The following is a 19,499-nucleotide window of genomic DNA, read 5'->3' as shown; positions in this document are numbered from 1 at the left end:
ATTTGTATATCCTGAAGCAGTGCAAACCATAAGGAGGAGTGCTTCATAAAACACTATCTGAATGCAACTGTGCAAAGCATTGTAGCATTATGTTCCTCAATGCAGTTTTCTTAAGGGCCTCCATTTGCTGGCTGGGCACTCCTGTCCATGCTTAAGCACCCTGTATGCTGCTGAAATTGATACTTTTACTTGCCAACTATCCAGATATAAGGAGGTGCTTGAGCTAGCTGCATTGGACCTTCTAGAAAACATAGTACAGTGGTACCTCTACTTACGAACTTAATTCATTCCGTGCCCAGGTTCTTAAGTAGAAAAGTTTGTAAGTAGAAACAATTTTTCCCATAGGAATCAATGTAAAAGCAAATAATGCGTGCAAACCATTGCCTTTCGTAAGCTCCTTAAAACCCACCTCTGCCGTCAGGCATGGGGGAATTGAGATACTCTTTCCCCCTAGGCCTTTACAATTTATGCATGGTATATTTGTTTGTAGGGATGTTTGGTTTTACAATGAGGGTTTTTTAGTTGTTTTAATATTGGATTTATATGATGTTTTTTTATTACTGTTGTTAGCCGCCCCGAGTCTACGGAGAGGGGCGGCATACAAATCCAATAAATAAATAAATAAATAAATAAACAAACAAACCAATTAGGAAAGAAATAAAAGCTCGGAATTTGGGTGGGAGGAGGAGGAAGAAGAGGAGGACAGTTGCTGCCGAAGGAAGAAGGTGAGGTGAGGAGAATCAAAAAAATCCAAAACTTTAAGGCTTAAAAAAATAAGGGAGTCTGAGGCGTCGAGAAGGACCATTTGCCTCCCATTCACTCAGCACGAGGCTGCCTTCCATACACTGCGCCAGAGAGAGAAACCCAGGGGGAATGGCAGGAAACTGGCCAGGCCTTCATGCCGCTCTCAAATTTCCTGGGAAATTTTTCCAGGCTTGGGTTCTTAAGTCGAAAATGGTTCTTAAGAAGAGGCAAAAAAATCTTGAACACCCGGTTCTTATCTAGAAAAGTTCTTAAGTAGAGGCCTCCTTAAGTAGAGATACCATTGTACTTTGGGTAGTAGTGAATTGGAGGAACAGTACCCTCTCCAAGTGATTTTGTACAGTCCTTTCAGTAAGTGATTAGATGGGGAAGATAACATTGTTTAAATGAGTGGAATAACACCTAACGTTATTCTCATTTTCCTAAGTATATAGGTCAATTATGAAACACTTGGCATTTAATGTAGACTTGATGGTACATGAAGGAAAAAAACCAGCCTGCTACTGAAGCAGATATCAGGGAAACAAGTGAGCGACAATGAGCCCAAATTACTAATTAGCAAAGAAAGAAGTAATTTTGAGGGTGAGTGACTTGGTGTAAAAGAAGAAAGGAGATGGTACAAGCATGGAAATTTGTAAAAAGCAAAATGTGAGAGGGAAGGGAGACTTTAGATTAAAAGGAAATGAAAAGAAGGTGAAAATGTACATCAAATAGTTTGCACGAAATCCTCTGGTAGAGAGAAAATGAAAGGAAAATGAATGGAAGCAAGGAAGAATATGAGGTAGTTTACATTCTTTTATAAAACACATTAAAATAGAAAGTGTGTCACAGCTGACTGCAACCTAATAGCTTGCATAAAATTGCTATGCATTAGAAACTGTTACAGCAAGACAGAGGAAGAATCCATCTGAGTATTGTCCTTTCTTTTGCACCTAAGGGCTATTTCATGTATGATTTCTGTGTTAGAGAATGCTTATGCTAACTTTTGTGATGCACATACTTGCAATAAGAAATAAAGTTCCATTACGGTATAACTGCTGGCCTTTTTCAATAGGAAGCAGAGCAAGATCCCAGGCTATTTAGAGAGGTTTCCTATAGTGTTGTATATATCAAAAGCTTAATATAAATATTGATGGTGAGATTTGTGTATTTGTTTAGAACCAGTTGTGCAAGGTATATATATTCTGCACACCATGGAAATACTTCTTCCACAGTTAGATTGATTTAAACAATAGGCATGTTTGAAAACTTCTTGGGATTTGTTTGGCACAAACAGCTTGAGATCTGAATATTTCAAGCATCATTACTTAAGAATTTTGCTTTACCCCCAGTGAATTGAGAGTAAAAATCTATATAAGAGCCGGAGTGGCGCAACAGGTAGAGTGCTGTACTGCAGGCCACTAAAGCTGACTGCTAGATCTGTAGGTCAACGGTTCACGTCTCATCACCGGCTCAAGATTGACTCAGCCTTCCATCCTTCCGACCCGGATTGTGGAGGCAATATGCTGGCTCTGTTAAAAAGTGCTATTGCTAACATGTTGTAAGCTGCCCTGAGTCTTAAGGAGAAGGGCGGCATAAAAATCGAATAATTAAATAAATAAATAAATAAATATGTTAGTCATTCCTAAGATCTTCAGAAAGTTTCTGCTAAGGTCAGTGTAGGTTTCCAAATAGGGTGTGTTTATTTTGGAGTGGGGGATGCGATGAAGTGAGAAAAACTGCTCGCATTCAACCTGAATTTGAAAAATTCCTTTCCTTTTACTCTCATGTCATGGTCTACACACGTGATTGGGGAACCTACGGCACACGTGCCAGGGATGGCATGTGGAGCCATATCTGCTGTCACGCGAGCCATAGCCCTAGCTCAGCCTCAGCTTCAAGAAGGCCTTGGGGGGAGGGAGGCCATTTTCGCCCTCTCCTGGCTCCTTGGAAGAACCTGGGGAGGGCGAAAACAGACCTACCGGGTCCACCAGAAGTTGGGGAACAGGGGAGGGGGGTCATGGAGTGGTCGTGCATGGATGCAGAGGGGCAGGGCAGCATGGGGGGGTTCGCATGCGCAGGGGCGAGGCACAGGGAGGCCACTGACTTATGAGCGTGGGCATGTGTGCACACACCTTTTGCACCCGAGGGAAAAAAATTTCACTATCACTGGTCTACGCTATTTGTTATAGCCCGCCATACCCGGGAGGAAGATTTTTGGAGGGCTGCCAAAGGAAGGAGCAGGAAGGAGAGCACCTTGTACAGATAAAAAGAACACAGTGATGTGATACTTACCAGTATTGCAAATAATGTGCGCAATTTATTCATGAGTCTGATAATGGCTTTTGTAAGGGATTTTTTAATGATTCATAACTAATTTTTCTGAAACTTGCATTCTGCTGTAATAATAAATAGGAGCACTCAACATCTTCTCTTTCTTCCATTTATTTTGTGAAACTTTCATTTCCTCTAGCCTAAACAATTCTCGTGCATTGGTCATCATTTGTCTTTTTTCTTTTTATTAGTTTTAAACAGAGAAAATTGAAAGGGATATCAGCTTGAGAAACATACCATTTATTTATTTGAAGGCATAGAATTTTATTTTCCTTTCCTTTATGAAAATTAAAATAACGTATAACTGGACTACTATCACTCTTAATGTTTTCCTTGAATTGTTACAGATAATTCAGCATCTATTAACTTTACAGAGTTTCAGATTTTTCTTCCTTCATTTATAATTCCGAATATGCCAACATTATTTCTCATATGGTATACTGTTTTCTATTCAGGTCATTTGCTCAGTTCCTGCATAAAAATAGCTGCATAAAAATAAATTGAATTATTTTAGGTTGTAAGTGACACACTTTTGACACTTTTTAAAATTTAAAAATAAGATAAACAGAAGGAACTTCTGTCAGGAAGAAATGTAACATGTATCCTTCCTCTTCTCTTCAATTCTTCCTGGTTGATTTGGTTATAGGTTTGAGCCAATATGGCAAATTCCTTGCTGAGATTGAAATAAAATATATAATTTGACTTGTATTTACAGAAACTTTGCAACAAAAAGATATGTTTTGTTCTTCATTTTCTGGGGCGACTTTGAGAAATTATCAGGATGGAGTTGGTATTATTGTTGCCTTTAAGGGCCATGGTGGCGCAGTGGTTGGGAGGCAGTACTGCAGGGCTAACTCACTGCTCATTCCAGGAGTTTGATTCTCAGTGGCTCAAGGTTGACTCAGCCTTCCGAGGGCGGAAAAGTGAGGACCCAGATTGTTGGGAGCAATATGTTGACTCTGTAAACAGCTTAGAGAAGACTGCAAAGCACTGTGAAGTGGTATATGTCTTAGTGCTATTGGTGTATGCACTAATGTAGCATATTTCACAAAGAAACTAAGGGAACTACATAGATGGAGCAAGCAAAGGGGAAAATATACACTTTTAGCTTCAATCCAATTAATCAAATCTCCTTTTGCTCTTCCAAAATTAATTTTTTTCCGTAAAGCCTGGGCTTTCCATCAATCCAGCTGAAACAAAGTCAAATATATTTGTGTGCATAATATACCTGTGGGTGATTGGTAAGTGATTCCACATTCTGTTCAGATTACTGGATTTCAATTCTTTTTTAGGCATCCTCCCATCCCTTGTGAGAATGTCTTATTAATTCAGGGCATTGTATAGCAGCCCAGTTAATTTAGGGACTGTTCTGATATTCTTCAAGACTGGACGTGTGTGTGTATGTGTAATGTACACACAGAGAGAGAGAGAGAGAGAGAGAGAGAGGTTTCCCCTGTTTAATTCTTTCCGACTCTAGAGGCTCATTTCCATTTCTTAGGCAAGGGAGCCAGCATTTCCAAATATACTTTATGGTCATGTGGCATGATTATACACTGAGACACATGGAATGCTGTTATCATCCTACCAATTGGCACCGTTTATTTACTTGCATTTGCATGATTTTGAACTGCTAGGTAGGCAGGAGCTGGGACAAGGAATGGGAATTCACTCCATCACGCGATGCTCATATCTCGAACCCCAACTTGTCAGTTTTCCATTGTGGCGTCTCTCTGTCTATCCTATTTCTAAATTGTCCATCTCCCTCAGAGAGGAAGAATTGTTGAGAATACTTTGGACCACACAAACACCATATAATTTAAGACTAGATGAAGTAAAGCCAAGCTTGGAAGGACACTGTCAAGGTTGGAATAAATCACAAAATACAAAGACCCGCGAAAAAAAAGAATGACTGTGGAAAAGAAAGCAAAGATAGCACTAATAGTAATAGGTGCCTTGGGTGCCATCCCAAAACAACTGGAACACCACTTGAACACTATCAGCATTGCAAAATCACCATCAATCAATTGAAGAAGGCAGCTATACTTCGAACAGCTTACAACCTGCAACAAAATACCTTTTACCGTCATCAAACAATATCTCCCTATCACAGGTCCTTGGGAAGGACTCAATAAATGGACAAACATGCCAAATCCAGTCTAGATATCTGATTGAATCTGTATGGAAAAACATTATCTGAAACAGAATAGATGCTCAAGCTTGTCGGTATATACAGCCAAGATATTTTGGTAGAGTTTGGACTGGACAGATGTGCCACCCTCATCCCTAAAAAGCATTTATGACTGCTTGAATACAAACTTCAACTCTGTGCAGTTGAAACAAGCTATTAATTGAATTGAATAAAGAGATGATATTGGGAGCAAGATGAAAACTTAATAAATTATCAACCATTCATTTGAAACACTAGCAACAGTGTAGATCATGTCCATTATTAAGAATATACAATTACAATATTTAATTATTGTTAGTTAATAAAAGCAATGGGTGCTTTTTTATTTTTGTCCCTAGTGATATAATAGTCAAGTGCAACTAAGGAAAGTATATGCTTATATAATATAGTTCTTCCTTAGATTACATATACTTAATTACATCTTTATCTCTGCAAGAAAAAAAAGTGTTATTAAATCTCTGAAAATAGGATGGTTCTTTTTAATAGAGATGGTTATCCAACTGAGAGGCATAAAATATACATTGAACTCTTTGTTCAATCAAACTGGAGGTCTATAATTATGCTTTTTAATAAAGTCTTTCCAGTGTCCTTCAACAAGGCTTGTATAATTAATTTTGAAAGTTGGGAAAGAACTTGATGATTGTATAAGCTAGTATCCAGTCAGTCTGTTAAGTATTGATGCAAACATTGAAAATAAGTCTGCCATGTAGACTACTGATACTACATTCAATTATCCATCCTGCACAATTTGGCTTATCGGATGCTTGGAGTTTTTTTATAATACTAGATTACTAATTGGTATTCTAGATGCATATTCAGAAAACTTAAAAGAGGTGATGGTCTCTTTGATTACAGACAAGGCCTTTGATATGGTTCAGTGGAATTTTTAAAAAAAATAAAAAATGAATAAATATGGAATTACTACTTGTCAATTGGATAAATGTATGTTACTCTATTTCTAGAGGTACCATACTTTTCAGAGTATAAGACACAATCCCCCGCCCCCAAAAGAGGGTGGAAATGATGGTGTGTCTTATACATGGAATATAGTCATTTTGGGCCTCATGCCTCCCATTTTTGCCAAAAACAAAAACATTTTTCACAAAAACGGAGTGCGCAGAGGGTTTGGGAGGCCTGCAGAGTGTTCCTGGGGGCTGGAGAGAGCAAAAATGAGGGTTTTGGCAGCCAAAAAACAGGTGTGTTTCTCCTCTGCCCAGCCCCCAAGAGCAGGCCTCCCAAACCCTTTTGCCCAGAACTAGTTCATCCATTAGAAAAATGATGGCACATCTTGGACATGAGGAGGGCTCTCCACATATATATTGAATGAACTGCCACCATAAGGTGAACAGAGTCTTTATTTATTATGTTCCAGCTGGCCACATTAGGCAACAGTGTCTCCTTCGACCGTGAGTCAATGGTTATGTTCTACCATCACTAAGGCCTATGAACTACAAGAGCTTTGCCTGTCCAGAGAGATACCACTCACTCTACACGCAGGGTAACCACCTCGGCAGCGTGGGATACGCAAGTGGGATACGCAAGTGTACAGCCACCTGATCCTCCCCGTCTCCATTCATTCAACATTATAAGTTGGATGTCTATGCCTCGACAGAAGCGGCATTTGGCAGATGACTATTTCAATGTGTCCATGAGGACCAGTGATGATCGACCCAGACTGCAGCCCTCCCCTAAGGATAGACAGCTTTGGTATGTCCCATTCCTGGATGCTATATCCATCACAATGGGGCTGGGGTGTTGGTCTTACCTGATAGGCTCCTTCTCAGAGGAGTGGATATAGAATCCAGCCCCACCCTGATAGCAGTCTGGTCAGCAAAATGGTAGTGGAGACTTTACTATGAGGACTGTGGTACGTGGGTCTGTCATTCACCTTCGTCAAAAGCTGAAAGAGATAATGACAGAGGCATGTCCTTAACAGTTCTGATAGTTCAATGAGCTTGGATGCTATATCCACCCATCTGAGAAGCAGTGTATCAGTTAAGACCAACGCCCCTTTAAGCTAGTTTTGTGACCTGGACCGGTTCAGCCCTCCTTAGGATCACCATATTGATGCTGAACTTAGTGCGGACACCCGATCGGCATAGCCCACTGCAGCCCAGAACTCCTGAGCTCAAGCGATCCGCCAGCCTCAGTCTCCAGAGTAGCTGGATTACAGGCTTGTGCCACCATGCCCGGCTATCAATTTTAAAAATTGATTTAAATATATATATTGAAACAGAAGATTTTGAAGAATAAGATGTATCTCTGCATATAAATCCAATAAATCTAATCTAAATCTATATAGTCATGCTGGTTACATGACCACCAAGGTGTCTTCAGACAGCACTGGCTCCCAAGCTAAGAAACAGAGATGCATACTGCCGAGTCAAGCACAATTGAGCAGGGAAAACCTTATTTATTTTATTTTTATTTATTTATTTTTATTGGATTTGTATGCCGCCCCTCTCCGGAGACTCGGGGCGGCTAACAGCAATAATAAGACAGCATATAATAATAATCCAATACTAAAAACAATTTAAAAAGCCTTTACCTTTATTCTATTGAAGCCAAAACTTTTTAATGTATGTATGTGTGTGTGTGTGTGTGTGTGTGTGTGTGTATGTTTATGTATGTATGCGTTTGTTTGTTTGCTTGCTTGTTTAGAGTATGGCAAAAATGTTAAATATCACATTTTTAGATATACAGTTTGAGGAGTCATGGAAGAATATTTCAATATTATGATTACCACAATAAGAATATTACATGCGCAGATATGGAAACACTTGGCAGAAGCCATTGTAGAGGAATAATTAGCAAAATTAACAGATGTTACTGTTAATGGATAAAGTAACTTATTTGATTAGAAAAATGTCAGTATCTACATTCATTAATGATTGGGAACCCCCTATGGATTTTTTGCTTAAAATTTAAAAAGTGAATTTGTGATTTATGGTTTTGATAATTAAACAAGATAAATATGAAAAGAAGAGATATAACTTTAGAGCAGGACTGTCAAACTTGTGGCCCGTGGACCAGATACGTCACGCCCTGGCCACGCCTGGTTTAGTGAAAGGGGGAAAAGTCCTGCTCTATGACACATGACGTTGTCATAAGGACATGAGTTTGACACCTCTGCTTTAGAGAGAAGGGTTAAGATATAATTGTTCTTGATGTGAAGTATATCAGAAGCCTCTGTTTCCATCTTTATATTTCTCTGTATGTCTTGCTCTTTTAAAAAATTTCTTATTGCACTTTTATTTTTTCCCATTCTTTCTTTTTCTTTTAAACATTTCCTGCTCTAATTTAGTTTGTTGTATTCTTAATATTCTTAAAGCTTTACAGTAGTTTAGAATTTTATTTCCATTTATATATAAAAAGAAAACTATTCCCTTAGAATATACTTGTAATAGAAAAGTCTATAGCAGGTTGAAAAATATGAACTAAGTAATCATTCAGAAGTATAGTCAAATATAATTTTTTTTGAAGTATTAGACCACTAACTTCAAAATTCTGGTCTTAAGCTTCAAGTGAAATCAGATGTTTGCAGTATAGTGAATATGGAGAATACGTCTGGTTTCCATTGCCTGATCTGTGGCATTAGAAAAATTGCCCAGACTAAGAGAATAAAAGCAAAAGTCTTTATTACCAAAATATTATAGAAAATAAAGAAAGATATAGAAAACATAGAACACATTTGACCGGCATGATCATACAGGGACCTGGAGAGGTCACGGGAAGGCTACCCGTGTTCCTCTGAAGGTAAATTACTCAACTACAAGGATCATCTTATATAGGTTTCTTGACGCCTTGTCTACACCCCTTCCATTTGTCCATAGTCTGTCCATGTTTGGAGTTGTTTTTCTGTTATTCCACTATATTTCATCATAGTTCTTAGGAACTGACTAACTCACTTTATCATGTTGTTTTTTCCCCCTTTTCCTTGATTGTTTCTTGGCATGGAGTATGGGGTCCCTTCATCCTTAATGCATCATGGACATCATACCTAAGAATTTCATATCCAAACATAGACATGTTTTCCTCCTATTTTGTAGTTCCTTGCTGGCAAGGCCTGCTATTCCTCAAACCTAGGTTCGGAAGTTCAGTACGTCAGAAGAGTGATTTTATGTCTAGGCCCTATACCAAGGGTCCCCAAACTTGGCCACTTTAAGAGTTATGGACTTCAACTCCCAGAATTCTTCAGCCAGCAAAGCTGGCTGGAGAATTCTGGGAATTGAAGTCCACAACTCTTAAAGTGGCTAGGTTTGGAGACCTCTGCCCTACACGTTTCTTACATGTGACATTTCAACACCCATTTACTTCAGAGCAACCCTGAGCCCTTTTTAGCACATGTGAATGCAAGGGGGAAAAATGGCTTACATTCCGAAAGATTTCAATAATTACAGAGCAGTGTTGGCGAACTTTTTTTTGCTCTCGTGCTCAGAGGGTGCATGCATGCCCACATCCATAATGCAATTACCTCTCCTCCACACACGTGCATGCACAACCACACACACACACAAGCTGTCCCACCCCCCGTGCATGCGTGCAAGCCTCACTGAATTTTCTGAACTTCTGATAGGCCCATTGGGCTGTTTTTTAGCCCTCCACAGCCTTCAGGAGGTCTTCCTGGAGCCTGGGGAGGGTGAAAAACAGCCAAAAGGTCTACTGGAAGTTCTTTTCTGCATGTCTGGTATGCCCTTTGGGTCCATTTTTCACCATCCACAGGCTTTGGAGGCTATCCTGAAGCCTGGGGAGGGCAAAAACGGCCTTCCCCCTTGCCCTCCGGAAGGCTAAAAATCAGCTGGCCAGTGCACATATTCTTAGTGCCCTCAGATATAGCTTCCATAGGTTCACTATCACAGTTATAGAGCACATACCTTATATATGCCTCTTTATCTAATTTTCTGTTCTAAGAAAAGTGCTATTCAACTAAGTCATAGGGAAGACATACTAATTATACCTCATTTGCAAGTATGAAATGGCTATCAAGAGCCCTTTCAGCTGAAGAAGAAAGAAACTAATATTTAAAAAAGCAAATTCAATTTGTAATCTAGACATGGAGGAATGCCATAAGTATTTCTTTACATAGAAGAAGCAGCATTCTTATACACAGAAAGATCACAGATTGGCTTTCTTTAGTTCACAAAATAATCTTGAATGGCAAGAGGTGGGAAATAAACTTACTTTGAGCCTACAAAAATCTGCCAGTTGATGTAATAGCACTTGGTAAAACAAGCAATTTGGATTCATTGCAATTCATCTTCATTCTTATTTCCCAAGTATATAATCAGCTCTAGTGGTTAATTTCAGCAGAATATTGCATGATCTTGACTAAGAATTACCATTTCACATTTCACAGAAAATTGAAAAATATGAGTTAAAACTTCACTCAGTAGTAGAGGCAAGGTAGATAGCAAATCAACCCTCTGCTCAAAGTAGGAAACCTAGAAAATACTTTAAAATTTTACTTCTACTATGTAATGTATCTGGATATCTGAATGCTATCATTAGAAAAAGTGTGTCACCTTAATAAACACTTTTTTTCCTTTATCTAAAAGGAGAGATAACCAAGGAATAGCCAGGTACACGACATATCTAATTGATGCCATAATAGTAAATCACAAGCATTGGATTTAGTTTAGAAAAAGTAAGATAAATTTGTCTTCTGAAACATCACCATAGAAATAATGTCTTAATTTTAGAAAAAGCTTTCTCATTATAGTGGTACCTCTACCTACGAACATTTCTAGATAAGAACCGGATGTTCAAGATTTTTTTGCCTCTTCTCAAGAACCATTTTCCACTTAACAAACCCGAGCCTCCAAAACTGTAACCAGAAAAGGCAGAGAGAAGCCTCTGTGGGGCCTCTCTAGGAATCTCTTGGGAGGAAACAGGGCCGGAAAAGGCGTGGAGAAGCCTCCATGGGGCCTCTAAGAATCTCCTGGGAGGAAACAGGGCCTCCACCCTCCCTGTGGTTTCCCCAATCGCATACATTATTTGCTTTTACATTGATTCCTATGGGAAAAATTGCTTCTTCTTACAAACTTTTCTACTTAAGAACTTGGTCATGGAACGAATTAAGTTCGTAAATGTTGTAGTTAGCTCTGGCCCAGCTCCTGCCCCAAGGAATGTGGAGGTGGATGCAGGGGAAACATCAACATGTCATAGGCCTGTTTTATTGCTGACAGAGTCAGGTAGTGAAGTTTCCTCGGAAGAAGAAGGTGGGGGTGACTTAGAAGAGGGGGGCTTAGCAGACAGCCCAGGAAGCCAATCTCCATTATCTTCGGTAGATTCGGATGATGAATTGCTAGACCCACGCATGCGTAGAGTTATGCATAGGAAAGAACAACTGAAGAAATATTACAGGCGATAGAGAATCCACCTATGGTTGGGTGGGGCACACGTAATTATAGCAGCTGTTATATTGGCAGCGTGCAGGCTTAGCAGCATGGGGATTATCTGATCATAGTTGTTGGGAGTCACAGAGTTTGAGAAAAGAAATCCTTGTAAGTTTTTGCCACGTCTGGAACAAACAGTAGTTGTGCCAAACTTCACAGTACTGGTTTATTGCTGATTTACTGCTTGCCTTGTTATCGGACTGTAATCCATTACTGCCTTGTTTATACAAGAAATCCCTTTGAATTCTAAAAGGGAGTTTTGCTTCTCTTTTGTTGATAAAAAACATTTACTGGAATTCTACTGTGTGTGTGTGTCTGTTTTGAACCAATTTCCTTTTCATTGGAGGCTTGTATTAGAAGGCGGCAGAACAGTAAGTAAAAGTACCACTGTATTTTAATCTTTAAGACAATATAAATCCCATAACAATAATATAAATTACTGTTGCCAGTAAGACAACTCCTAAGGAAGGCTTAAGATATGTAAAGTAATGATTTTTAAAATCCTTTTAAAAACTATTAAATGACAAGGTGAACAGAATATACTTGCTTTGGCCCCTAAGATACAAACATAACATATTTGATTTTTTTTTAATCACTTTTTATTTAAAGAAAAATAAGCCTTGAGACTGTGATTCGATTTTCTGCTGATTTCTAGTCACTACAATTATTTCCATCTGAGGCTACTAAAGGGAGATCATAGCAGCCAAGAAAATATTTTTGATATAAGAGGTTTTGCATGAAGTTAAGCAAATATAGTTATGGAGTGAGCTCTCTAACCAAGGGACATAATTTGTTTTATTGAGGTGTTACAAGTTCTTATGGTGCTATATTGTATAAATACTGCAGCTCTGTGCATAGACCTGTTCCTCTGGCTCTGACGTGAATGGGAAAAATAGCTCTAATATGCCTAGTGCATAGATGTGAGAATAACTAGGAAGTTTTTCAATCAGACATGCCCAGGTGGACTATGTATCCCACAGTCCACAGAAATCTGCATCAGTAATGAAAAAATACTGTTTTTCTAGAGGAGCAGTTTATCCCTGCTGCTATTAAATTATTTGCAATTAAAGTCCAAGCACAATTGCTACACAGAGCTCATATATGACTATATAACAGTATGAACATCTGCCCAAAGTACCTTGTGGGGAAGATTGGGCAAAATGAAAATTTAATAAATTAATTAATGAATAAATAAAATAATCACCTTCCTGGGAAACGATGATTCAGAAGAGACTGAATTTATGGTTTCTCCAATGATGCCACTTTAACCTTCAAGTTAATCAAATTAGATCAATACAGTACTAAGACATAGAACAGAGGTCCCCAAACCTGGCAACTTTTAAGACTTGTGGACCTCAAATTGACATCCACAAGTCTTAAAGTTGCCAAGTTTGAAGATTTCTGAGATAGAAGATCAAGGATTGCTACTTTCAATCAGAATAGAATAGAATAGAACAGAACAGAACAGAATTATTTATTGGCCAACTGTGATTGGACACACAAGGAATTTGTCTTTGGTGCATATGCTCTCAGTGTACATAAAAGGAAAGATACACTTGTCAAGAATCATGAGGTACAATACTTAATGATTATCATAGGAGTCAAATAAACAATGAGGAAACAATATTAATAAAAATCTTAAAAATACAAGCAACAAGTTACAGTCATATAGTCATAGGTGGGAGGAAATGGGTGATAGGAATGATGAGGAAAAATAATAGTAATAGTAGTGCAGACGTAGTAAATAGTTTGACAGAGTTGAGGGAATTATTTGTTCAGCAGAGTGATGGCATTCGGGAACAAACTATTCTTGTGTCTACTTGTCTTGATGTGCAGTGCGCTGTAGTGACATTTTGAGGGTAGGAGTTGAAACAGCTCATGTCCAGGATGTGAAGAGTCAATAAATATTTTCACAGCCCTCTTTTTGACTCATGCAGTATACCGGTCCTCAATGGAAGGCAGGTTGGCAGCAATTGTTTTTTCTGCAGTTCTGATTATCCTCTGAAGTCAGTGTCAGTCTTGTTGGGCTGCAGAACCAAACCAGACAGTTATAGAGGTGCAGATGACAGTGATTCCTCTGTAGAACTGTATCAGCAGCTCATTGGGCAGTTTGAGCTTCCTGAGTTGATGCAGAAAGAACATTCTTTGTTGTGCTTTTTTGATGACGTTTTTGATGTTAGGGGACCATTTTAGATCTTGAGATATGATAGAACCTCAAGATGTAAGATGGCCCCCTAACATCAAAAATGTCATAAAAGCACAGTAAAGAATGTTCTTTCTGCACCAACTCATATAATGCCAAATAACCAAGTTTTAGTGACTAAATCAGCCTTATATTTATTTCATATCACAGTTCCCAAATTTAGGAGTGTTTTATCTTTAGCTTGATTGAATGTGCTCCCCGTAGCTGTCCTGGAAGGGAATTGTAGGAAAACTGACATTGCCCTTCTGATACCGGTATAAAAACTACAGCTCATGTTCTTCTGTATTGCCAATTCTAGGGACATTTCCTGCCAGTTGATAATCCTTCTTTTATTTAAATTTTCATGGCACTTTGGTAGCTTTTATCTACACTATCTGTTAAATATCAAAATATATTTCTCTAAAAGTAACACATTTCGCTACATTATGAGTTATCTTTGCCCACAAATGATAGTTCTTGTTAGGAGATAGTATTGTATTTTTATCAATCAACAACACCCTCCCCCAAGTTATCTATTTGTCTACGAATTTGAAGAACATGGAGAAAGCAATTTTTTTCTGTTAAGAAATTGCAGCATTCAATACATATTTGCTTCTCCTGATTTTATCAAGCCATGTTCAGTTTTTGTTTTTATGGTTTATGGTTATTGTGCAGGTTGTTTTATTCTTTTATAAATGTGTTGATTTGGTTTTATTCTTTATGTAAGCTGCCAGGAGTCTCTGGATTGCAGTAGTGTAGAAAATAAATAACTAAATATGTCCATCACCTTTCGTTACTTGAGCCCATTGCTGAAAAATTCCACATGTTAAATCAATACATCTGAGAGCGCTTAGATTGCCAAAGACTGGTGTAAATATTTCAGATACTTTGATGTATGTCTGAATATCTTTGTGTTTTCTTTTCTTTTTTCCTTCAGAATTGTCTTCACTGTCTTTTGAGGAGCTGTTACAAATGAGAAACCAAGTTGGGATGAAGGCTTATCAGCAAATGACATCTAAGAAAAGGCCATCAGATGTCACAAAAACCAAGAAGAGGCCATGTTTGAGCAAAAACAGGTAAAAACAACTTCTATGTATCTCCAAAGTCTGTACATTATTATGAAGTGCATAATGCTCTAAGTGTTGAACATGCGTGATTGCACTTAGCTTAGGAATTGTAAGTTTACCTTTCAGGAACTATGCATGTATAATGCATTCAACCTAGAAAGGAGTGTACAAGGATGGTGATTAGTTTTCTCAGCTAGGTGGAACCTGTGAAGTTCTAAAAGCTTAAGTATCCATCTGGCAGCCTGCTTTTTCTGACTTGACTTAACAATTTTTCCTCTTATTTATGAACAGCTCTGGTCTTCTTTATGTGGCTGGTTGGCTGCTATTTTATCACAGTTCCTTATGCTTTGGTGCATTTTGTAAATGTTGTTGATCTGAAGAGTAATTTAGACATTAAAGCAGACAAGAATAGAAATAGAACGCTTGGTGCCTCTTTGAATATTTCCCCAAATCTCTGCACATTTGCTACGTGTCATTGGCCTTTGTTCATAGCTCTGATGCCAGGTACCAATCAACATAAATCTTTCCAAGGTGATGTGATCTGATACTTCATCAGTTCTGTCTCACCCATTTCCAATTTTCAAACTGAAATCTCGGGGGGGGGGGGGGTTTCAGTGGAGGCAGGGCACCTCTTTCTGAGCTTCTCATTTACTCCAGAGGCAGGACTTTGTTCAGTTCTGGAGACCTCACCTACAAAAAGATATTGACAAAATTGAACGGGTCCAAAGACAGGCTACAAGAATGGTGGAAGGTCTTAAGCATAAAATGTATCAGGAAAGACTTCATGAACTCAATCTGTATAGTCTGGAGGACCGAAGGGAAAGGGGGGACATGATCGAACATTTAAATATGTTAAAGGGTTAAATAAGGTTGAGGAGAGAACTGTTTATTAATAGGAAAGTGAACACAAGAACAAGGGGACACAATCTGAAGTTAGTTGGGGGAAAGATCAAAAGCAACATGAGAAAATATTATTTTACTGAAAGAGTAGTAGATCCTTGGAACAAACCTCCAGCAGGCGTGGTTGGTAAATCCACAGTAACTGAATTTAAACATGCCTGGGATAAACATATATCCATCCTAAGATAAAATACAGGAAATAGTATAAGGGCAGACTAGATGGACCATGAGGTCTTTTTCTGCCGTCATTCTTCTATGTTGCTATGTTTCTAAAAATCATCTGGCTGGCACACACATGCACATAGGAGCTGAGCTAGGGCAATGGTTCGCGTGCCAGGAGATATGGCTCAATGTGGCACCTGTGGCACCTGTGCCATAGGTTCGCCATCACTGCCATAGGTTCACCATCACGGCTCTAGAAGATAGGGAGCCCATGGAAGGTATGAACAAGCTAGCAATGTCTCTGCCTTAATGGCAGATGCTGGCGAAAACAGTATGCAGTTCTCAGCCAAAGGCACTACAGCTAACATAACAGTTTAAGACAGCTGTAGCTGATGAACTGGAAAGTACTCTAAATTAAAATCAGTCTTCATATCGGGCCCATTCAAGGGTGGCAAACTATTCAGACAGGCCCTAGATAATGTCCTAATTGAGATTTAGGATTAAAAGAAAACTATTCTCCTAACCAACACAAAAATATGAAGCCAAAAACCCCCAGAAGGAATCAGACTATTCCAAACATTTCTCCGTACTGAAGGAGCGGGTCCAGCAGTCACATGGGTTGCTCACGTCCAATCCGATGGAACTGAGCCTAGTATTAAAAAAGCTTGCCGGATCCGCCCCTTCCCCAGAATTCGCTCAGTTCGCATATCCTGCGGTTGTATTGTGATAGCTCGTTCAACATTCTAACACCTTCCCTTCGATCTTTCCTTCAAAAAATAGTAAGATTATTGCCTTTATTTATTACTTGCACCATTGCGCCAGCCGTTTAAAGAAAAAAAGAAAAAAAGCGGCTCGGTTTTGTCCCTTAGGAGAAGTTGCGGTTTCGTTTTCCCCCGGCGGTTTTGCCGGTTACGATTCCTGCGGCCGCTAGTGGATTCTTCTAATCCCTTGGCCCGGAGGTCCTGGTGCAAGTATTTATCGATTTCATTATTGCTTATTTATCGTATAAATATATTTAAGGGCTTAAAAAATACCTCCTGCGGAGTGAGACGCCTTCCAGTCTCCTGGACTTAGTCGATCGCTTTTCCCTTAAGAAATTCTACGGAGCGATCTTTTCGGCGCGAAGGCCTTCGCGCCCTTTTTTTAAAATCTAGGCCTCTCGTGTTGGCCTCCTGCCAGCCGCGTAGGCCTCAGTCCACCGCGTGGATCCCGGAGCGGGCCTTGGGGGTCCCAGGCTAAATTCTCCACCGGCTAAGCCTCAAACCAGAGTGCCTTGGTTTACTTAATTATTAAGTTTAGGGAGGCTGGCCCCGCTGGATTTGGGGGCACGAACTCTGGGTTTGCCCAGATTGTCCTCACTCTTCAGCAGCTTCGAGGCCTCGAAGCAGGATCCATTCCTCTTGGGAAGTCCTTGAAATTCTTCTCCTTATTATTTAATTATTGGCTCAGCCTTGTCTTCTGTTAATTGTCAGACTATGGCTTCTTTTCCCAAGAGAGGCACAACTAAAGGTCCCAGAGAGGCCAGGCCTACTGGCGATGAGATTACTAGCATCCCCCAGGCCTCTTCCTCCTCTTCTCCAGGGGCCCGCCCCCCGACCAAGGTCACCAGGGCCGAGAAGAGAAGGGACCTAGCCCTACAAAAAATTCATGACAAATCAGCAAAACGTTTGAAAGTGCAGGCCCAAGTAATCAGTAGTCAAGACCCCCCAGAGGCCTCTAGCCTGCCTCCTTCTGGGGTCCCTGTGTTATCTCTGGATGAGCCAAACCTAGACAGACCCCAACCTAACCTATGGGGCATAGGTCCAGAGGAACCAGATATTATTGAAGATTCCCCCCAGCCAGGATCCTCCCAGGCCTTTAGGGATTCTTCTGCCATTTCTGCTGATATTTCCAATTTACCTCCTGAGTTCCAGTCTATTTTTGCTGTGCTGTCCAAAGCCATTGATGCCAAACTCTCCACCATCAATGCGCTTCCTCTACCTCTTCCTCCTTCTCGTCCCTCCCGCCCCTTGGGTTCTTCCCCAGCGGTCAGAGCTCCTATTCAGGATGATTCAGATTCCTCCCAGGATGAATACGAGGAGATGGAGGATGATGAGGACCCTTTCCAGGGATTATCTGATGATGAGGAATCCCAAATAAAGGTTCCCCCTCCAGTTACTATTTTCCCCTCTCAATTATTCAAATCTCTTCTCCTCAAAGCTAGAATTTCTACGGGATTAGCGGCCCAGGAGAAACAAGCCTCCACTTCCACTGATCCCCCGGAGGAGAATTTACCTTACTTCACAGAGGAACAGGAGGATAACGAGGTAATTCCTATGCCTAAATTGTTTAAGGATGCCTTACTCAAACAGTGGGAATTTCCAGCATCTGGCCTTAATCCCTCCACCAAGGACAGAAAGTTGTACAAACTTTCCTCTTCCTATGAGGAACTTCTATCCTTTCCTAAACCGGATGAACCTGTCAAGATTCTTCACTCGGCAGCGGCTGTGCCAGGAGAGGCGGAGGAAGTCCTCCGCCCAGAGGACAAGCGCATTGAGCAAATGCTCAAAAGGGGATTCACCTCTGATTCCTGGGCCATTAAAAGTTCTGCAGCGGCTTCCTTTTTTTCCAGAGCCATGCTGCTGTGGCTTCGCCAACTGCAACAGCATATTCCTCCCGATGACTTGAGAGGTCAACAAGACTTCAACAAGGTCTTTGCAGCTGCCCAGTACGTGGCTGATGCCACTTTGCAATCTACTAGATTTTCTGCTAAGTCTATTGCAGCTTCTACAACGGCAAGAAGACTCCTTTGGATTCGCCCTTGGCAAGCGGGAGTTCGCCAAAAGTGGCAGTTATCCCAGGGCCCCTTGAAGCGCGACCTGCTCTTCGGTGATCTTCTGGATCCACTCCTCACGGAAACCACGGACAAGAAGAAAGTTTTGGGTCCAACCACTAAAAAGGCTACCAAAACGCAGTCCTTTCGTCGCCCAGGGCGCCAGCAAGACCAAGCGGCGTCCTATCAGAGGTCTCCAGGTCAGTATTCCCCCCGCTTTCGTTCCCAAGGTAGGAACTCCAGGGGTAGAGGTTTTCGCTTCCAAAGGGGAGCTTCATCTAACAGGGCTTCAAAGAAACCCAGATGGTAACCTTTCCTCTATTCCCATAGGGGGTCGCCTAGCTCATTTCGCCTCTAATTGGCGTTTCACCTCCAAAGACCCTTGGGTCATTGACACTGTTCAAACAGGTCTTCTTTTAGAATTTGTTTCTCCTCCCCCAAGACGTTTTATTTCCTGCCCTTCTCCCAGGTCATCCTCTGATTGTAACCGTATGGAGGAGGCCATTTCTCATCTATTGTCCATCAGAGCCATTCAACCGGTCCCTTCCGATCAGAGGGGCCTAGGTTTTTACTCCATTTTATTTATGGTTCCAAAGTCCTCCGGAGGTTGGAGAGCTATTTTGGATTTAAAGAAACTAAACCTATTCATCAAATATAGGAAGTTTAAGATGCACTCCTTGCCCTCTATTTTAGCCGCCATCCACTCGGGAGATTTCAT

The 19,499-nt window shown here is 40.3% G+C and overlaps 1 protein-coding gene across 2 annotated transcripts in view; it reads left to right on the top strand.

The window, feature by feature from the left end:
- Positions 1-19,499, top strand: part of RRP36 (ribosomal RNA processing 36) — a 57,233-nt gene that overhangs the window by 18,199 nt on the left and 19,535 nt on the right. For both annotated transcript variants that reach the window (XM_070734634.1, XM_070734635.1), the window contains exon 3: positions 14,778-14,916. In XM_070734634.1, coding sequence (XP_070590735.1) covers positions 14,778-14,916 — 139 coding nt within the window. The remainder of the gene's footprint in view (positions 1-14,777; positions 14,917-19,499) is intronic.

The sequence above is a fragment of the Erythrolamprus reginae genome, chromosome 1 (assembly GCF_031021105.1).
Source record: "Erythrolamprus reginae isolate rEryReg1 chromosome 1, rEryReg1.hap1, whole genome shotgun sequence".
NCBI classification, from domain to species: Eukaryota; Metazoa; Chordata; class Lepidosauria; order Squamata; family Dipsadidae; genus Erythrolamprus; species Erythrolamprus reginae.
Note: the sequence above shows the minus strand (reverse complement) of the source record. Positions and strands in the feature narration are given on the sequence as shown.